General features: G+C 39.6%; 1 protein-coding gene across 2 annotated transcripts in view; it reads left to right on the forward strand.

The window, feature by feature from the left end:
* The window catches only part of SDHD (succinate dehydrogenase complex subunit D), a 10,569-nt gene extending 9,327 nt beyond the window's left edge, over positions 1–1,242 (forward strand). Inside the window, exon 4 of one of the 2 annotated variants that reach the window (XM_008542067.2) lies at positions 267–1,242. In XM_008542067.2, the coding sequence (XP_008540289.1) occupies positions 267–432 (166 nt within the window). In that variant the 3' untranslated portion in view covers positions 433–1,242. The remainder of the gene's footprint in view (positions 1–266) is intronic. The other variant, XM_008542068.2, reaches the window with a different exon arrangement.
* The last annotated feature ends 5,210 nt before the right edge of the window (positions 1,243–6,452 follow it).

Genomic DNA, 6,452 nt, shown 5'->3' on the forward strand with positions numbered 1-6,452 from the left:
AAGAAAAAACCCTAGATTTTGTAAATAGAGTAGTAATTATTTACTGTCTCTGATATAAATGATTCTGGAAAATTGAATCTGAAGAATAGGAAGAATTTATTATATTATTAGAAAACTCTTGAGTCCTTCATTTTGGTTTATGGTTCTTGTTACCATGAGTTGCATTTTGAAGCTGACTGATTATTTTTTGCAGCCAAGTTATCTGTATAGCCTTCTAACTTCACTTGTGATTTTTCATTTGTACTGTGATTTTTTTATTTCTTTAGGGGCCTTGGACAAGTTGTTACTGACTATGTTCGAGGGGATACATTGCAGAAAGCTTCCCAGACAGGCCTTTTGGCGCTCTCGGCTTTAACCTTTGCTGGGCTTTGTTATTTCAACTATCATGATGTGGGCATTTGCAAAGCTGTTGCCATGCTGTGGAAACTGTGACCTTTTTGACTTAATACCTTGAGAATTGATTGTACACCTCTTTGCCTCTGCTCTGTCATGCCATTCAACTCACAATAGGGAGGAAATAACAGATAAGTCCATTGGTGTGACAAACCTCTTCTCCTAGTCACCTGGTTGTTTTTAGAATTTACTCTTTGAGGAAAAGGTTTGAGAGGAACTGTATCCAAGAAATTGTGAGACTGAGTTCCATATTCTAGCGAGTTGAGGGATTGTCTCCCAGTTTCCCACAAGACTCACAGTGTAACTAAACATTATATATGAGCTTTTGCCTTTTAGTTTATCGAACTCTTAAAGGGAATTCACCTTTATTACTATCACTACCTGATCAAACATCTGTATTTGTCCCGGGAGTGATGGAGAAAGGGAAAGACTTTGCAGAAAATTAGGCAGTGTTTAATTTTTGAAACTTTCCCTTTCTGTTCAGTCGATACCAGTTACTGATGGTTACATGTTCTAGGGAAACTTTAAAATTAGGAAATGCTGGTATTTCATATTACTAATTTCTAAATCCTAGGAAGAGCCTGGAGAGCTTCTGAATATAGAGAAGTTCCATGTAGGGAAGAGATCCCCTTATAGATGTATCAGATATTACAGATGCTAAGCTGAGACTTAATCCTCAAATGTGTTTATTTTACTTGTCCTAAAATAATCTGTCCACAAATATAAAACTGTAAGTAATAAATTGTTATTTTCCCACTATGGGACTCACCAATGTGAAAATGTATTCTATGAAAATAAAGTTTTTTAAAAATAAAATGCTATATAATAAAAATGTATTCTTTTATGTAATAACTGTCCCTAGTTTTATTCAATAGAACTGAGTGTGTGTTTCATCTACAGCACTAAAACAGGACCTAGTGCTTAAATTTCCTTCTGGGGCTTAGCAGTTAGGTAAATCTGATGCAAAGTACTGTACTACAAAAAAGACTTACATGTTATTGGCAGACATATACTGAGTATGAGTAGTTTGGTATGAGGAGAGTATTAAGATTAAGTAGTAGGTGTTAGGTAGGAAGGGTGTCTAATCCTAACAAATTTCGTTAGCTGAGGATTGAGAAGGTAGAGTGGAGGCTGGTTGGGTACTGCCTGCCACAGGGCCTGGTTGGTTTTGTAATTAGGGTAGAGCTGAGCTGTCACTTTGGAAAATCAGTGGGTTGCTGTGAGCTGCTGGAGCAGCAGGGAGAAGAGGTAGGGGCTACCAGCAATAGGAGATTTCTAAGGTTAAGCAGGGCATGATCAGAACTGTGCTTCAGAAAGAATTTAGGTGATATTAGGAAGTTTGATAAACTAGAGGCAGAAGGACGTTTAAGAGGATAGAGGTAGAAGAAAGGGCCCGAACCTGGGCAGTCAGTGGAAAGTAGGAATTAGTTTCATAAGGTATTGTAGAAATCAAAAACATTCATTCAGTAGGTACTTAGAACCCCATGGAATTGGCACTGCACCAGGTACTGTGGCTAAAGAGAGAAGAATTTCTCTGCCCTTAAAAGGAATTGATAGTCTAATTGGGACAGGTGAATGATTGCAATATAGTGTGATAAGTGCAATAATAGTTAAGCACATCGAGCAGTGATGTAACAAAAGGTGCAGTAAGAATTTGCTTGTGGGGCCCCGTGGCCGAGTGGTTAAGTTTGCACGCTTCGCTGCAGGCAGCCCAGTGTTTTGGTGGTTCGAGTCCTGGGCACGGACATGGCACTGCTCATCAAACCACGCTGAGGCAGCGTCCCACATGCCACAACTAGAAGGACCCATAACTAAAATATACAACTATGTACCCGGGGGCTTTGGGGAGAAAAAGGAAAAAAAAATAAAATAAAAAAAAGATTAAAAAAAAAAAAAGAATTTGCTTGCAAGTTTCCTGGAAGAGTCTTGACTTGGGTTCTGAAAGATAAGGAGCTGACAGGTGGCCAAGGAAGCTGGGGTGAGGCGTGAGCGTAACTCGAGGAGCATACATGGAGCAGAAGATTGCACGCGATTTGGTAGGACTGCAGCATAGACGGGGACTGATTGTAGAGGACTATATATGCCAGGGGAAGTCATTGAGACTATCTTAATGGCAATGAAGAGTCATCGAAGATTTTTAATTATGCAAATGATGTGGTCAGATGTTTCTTTTAAATATTCATGCTGGCAGCTGTGTGAAGTGTGGATCTGAGTGAGGTAAGCATGGAAACGGAGATTATTTCAGTGATCCAGAAAAGAAATGCTGAATTCTGAAGGCAGTAGTAGCCAGAATGAAGAAGAGAACAAATTGAGATGTTTAGAACTTGGAATCAATAAGAGTTGTACTGGGGTGTGAAAGATGGAGAGAGGAGGGAGACTGTGCTCAATTTTTTTGTCATAAATAGGTGGACAGGAAGTGGTGTCATTATTTATTTATTTATTTATTTATTTTTTTGAGGAAGATTGGCCCTGAGCTAACATCTGTGCCCATCTTCCTCTATTTCATATGTGGGACGTCTGCCACAGCATGGCTTGACAAGTCGTGTGTACATGTGTACCGGGGATCCAAACCAGTGAACCCTGGGCTGCCAAAGTGGAGCATGCAAACCTAATTGCCACACCACTGGACTGGCCCCGAATGGCGTCATTAATTTTTGAAGGAGAATTAGATATGGTAGTGGGGGGGTAGGTCACTACCCAAGTTTTGGATTTGTGAGATATCCAAGAAGAGATAGAATTTGTCAACTTCTATTTTGGGCTATATGACAGACTAAATTTTAGAAGTTATTTTACTATGACGCACCTAAGGACGTTATATGAGAAGAACACCCTTTAAAACATGACTGAGGGGCCGGCCTGGTGGTGTAGTGGTTAAGTGCACACACTCTGCTTTGGTGGCCTGGGGTTTGGTGGATCCTAGGTGCGGACCTATGCACTGCTCATCCAGCCATGCTGTGGTGGTGTCCCACATACAAAGTAGAGGAAGATGGGCATGGATGTTAACTGAGTGACGATCTTCATCAAGCAAAAAGAGGAAGATTGGCAGCAGATGTTAGCTCAGGGCCAATCTTCCTTACCAAAAATAAAAAACGTGCAGAGAGTGATTTAAAAAAAACATGAATAAGTTTGCAAAATGAAACCCTTTCAAGCCAAAACAAAATGAGCATGCATTTAGGGAGGTAAGCAAATGCCAGTGGCATCAATTGCCCTGAGATTGTTTAATAAAATCCCAGGTGACCTGGAGTTCTCATTTCAAGAAGGCAACGTGGGCTAGGAGCAAAGCTTTGGACTCAAATTGGAGTTAGATTGGAGATTCCCTAAAAACAGGAACCACAAAGAGTTTTGCCTTCAAGGAAGGGTGAATTAAGTAATTTTTACCTGAAAAAGCGGAGAGCAGAGAAACTTGTCTGTTCTGGTTGGAGGAAAGAATATCTCCTTGGAGAATATGCGGCTAAGGGCCAGCCCTCATGGCAGTTTGCGGCCTGAGTTCATACTATCTGCGTGTCTCAAAAGACTACATGCTGCAAGTGTAACGTTTCCCCAGCTTGGTAGTGCCCCAGATGCCGGGCAGAAGTAAACAGATCCTTACTGGAGGAAGGTTTCCCCAACACAAGCCTCAGAAATGCCCACAAAGTTCCAATGAACTGAACTTCCAGCAAAAAACCACAATACATACAGGAACACCCTGAACAAGAGTCAGCACAAAAACCAGAAAGAACCACATCCCCAAAGAATTCAGACCCTGGCGGAATTTTCAGACACAGAATATAAACACAATGTGATGGAAGTCTAAATATAAGTCAGTTGTCAGATCAAGCATCAGAAGGTCTTTGGAGAAAGTGGTCTCCCCTTCATGTTCTCTTCTCCATCCACAGAATCTTGGGAGCTGGAGTCTACTTAGGAAAGTCATCTGTTTCTCTGGAGTCCTTACAATGAATGTCGGGGTCAATTCTCAGTCTGGATATCCAAATTATAGAATCCTAAGCACCTTTACACTACACTGGGAAGCATGTGTCCACGGCTCTGGGCCTGGACCTTAAGAACTATATTTGAAGTTAAAAGTACCTGAAATGGTTGTAAGGCTGACGTTTATTGGCATCTCTTCTACTAAATCTAGTCTCCCAGTTGTGGATTATGCTGGTGATGGTAGGGGGCGCAATATGTCTGATGATAGGCCTTTCAGAGATATAACCTGTATGTTGGGCATAAGACTGTGTATATAAGATTCATTTTTGAAAAAATGTAGTGATTGCAACATACCAAGCATGGAGTCTGTTAGGGGATGAGTCAAACTCAGCCTCATGAGGTCTTTCTGTAACAGTTTCATATGAGAGCTTATGAAAATTTTAAAATGTAACTTGGAATGTCATTAGGCCTAGGCATAAAACTTAGAACTAAGGGAAAGTTTCAGTCTAACCAGAAAAGTTATAAACTGTTATTTAAAAGTACTTAAAGGGTTGTAATTTGGTCAACTGAATTAAATCCGTTTGTAAATATTCAAATGGTCTTTGATGTGGGGATTTCTTCATACGTTTTCTGGATTATAATTAAAATGAGTAAAATTTTATCACTCGTTAAGCCTCCTAGGTAAAAATTTTTTAACTAATATTTTTGCAAAGTTTGAGCCAATTTGTTCCTGTAATTTGGGCTATTATTAACTCCTTCAGCATAATTATTTTCAGTCTGGAGGTCATTTGGGAGACACCATGCAGTATGAAACAGTCTTGACAAAGCTGGTGTCTTTCCCCTGATCCACCCTCACACCTCCAATGAGGGAAGAGTGTTGTATTTTATTTATTTATTTATTTATTTATTGCTGAGGAAGATTTTCCCTGAGCTATTTTGTATGTGAGTTGCCCCCACAGCACAACCACTGATGAGTGGTGTTTGTGTGTGCCTGGGAACTGAACCCAGGCTGCCGAAGTGGAGCACACTGAACTTAACCACTAGGCCAGGGGGGCAGCCCCCCAGAGTGTTGTATTTTAATTAGTCTGTCTTATAAAGAAATAAGATTGAACAGCTGTCTTTATAATATGTTGGTAATGCTAGAAAGGCCCCTTTGTATGGTAGTAGGCTTTATAGTATTAACTTTAGTATAGGCTTTATTCTTTTTTTTTTTTAAATATTTTATTTTTTCCTTTTTTCTCCCCAAAGCCCCCTGGTACATAGTTGTATATTTTTAGTTGTGAGTCCTTCTAGTTGTGGTATGTGGGATGCTGCCTCAGCATGTCATGATGAGCCATGTCTGTGCCCAGGATCCAAACCAGCGAAACCCTGGGCTGCTGAAGCGGAGCATGCGAACATGACCACTTGGCCGTGGGGCCAGCCCTTAAGCTTTATTCTTAATGACAAAGTTTCTCTGGGTGTTGTCAATAAGACAATAATTTATTTTCAATTTTTGTTTGAATTGTCTGAGGAAGTCAGAAAATACTTTTGATTGCACAATATGCTGAAATCTCAAGCAATCCTGAATGCTCATCCATAGACAGCATGGACGTTAATTCTTAATTATTTAGCAAGATGGCATGCTCTTAATAGAGCTATCAGTTCAGCTGTCTGAGATGTTGGTTCCATCTGAATATTTTGAAAATATTCCAAAATAGAATATTTCAAAAGTTACAGCATATTTAGGATAAAGTATACCTTGATTCTTTTTAAGTTATGAGTCATCATCAAATGGTAATATATCAGGGTTGTACATGATAGCATCAGTCAAAACAGGATGAGGCGTGCTTAGAGTTTAACAGCTGTTGAAAAGAGTGAAATTACCCTTTATCAGGAAGGAGAAGTAGGGCAGCTAGATTTAGATTGGAGCAGCATTTAATAGTTATAAAAGGAACAGACAATGAAATAATATTACAGAAGGCAAGAAGCTTTTATATGGTTCCTACTTTTGAGTAAGGATCACTAAAGTACAATCCTGTCTTTCATGACCAATGAGAAGGGTGTAGCATAGTTAGGAATACCCAAAGTTAGAGATTATTGTAAGAGAGGTTATTATTTAAGAGAGAAAAAGCCTGTTTAAGGTCAGCTCATATAGTGGTTTTAGTTAATCAAAA

This window comes from Equus przewalskii, chromosome 6 (genome assembly GCF_037783145.1).
Source record: "Equus przewalskii isolate Varuska chromosome 6, EquPr2, whole genome shotgun sequence".
NCBI lineage: Eukaryota > Metazoa > Chordata > Mammalia > Perissodactyla > Equidae > Equus > Equus przewalskii.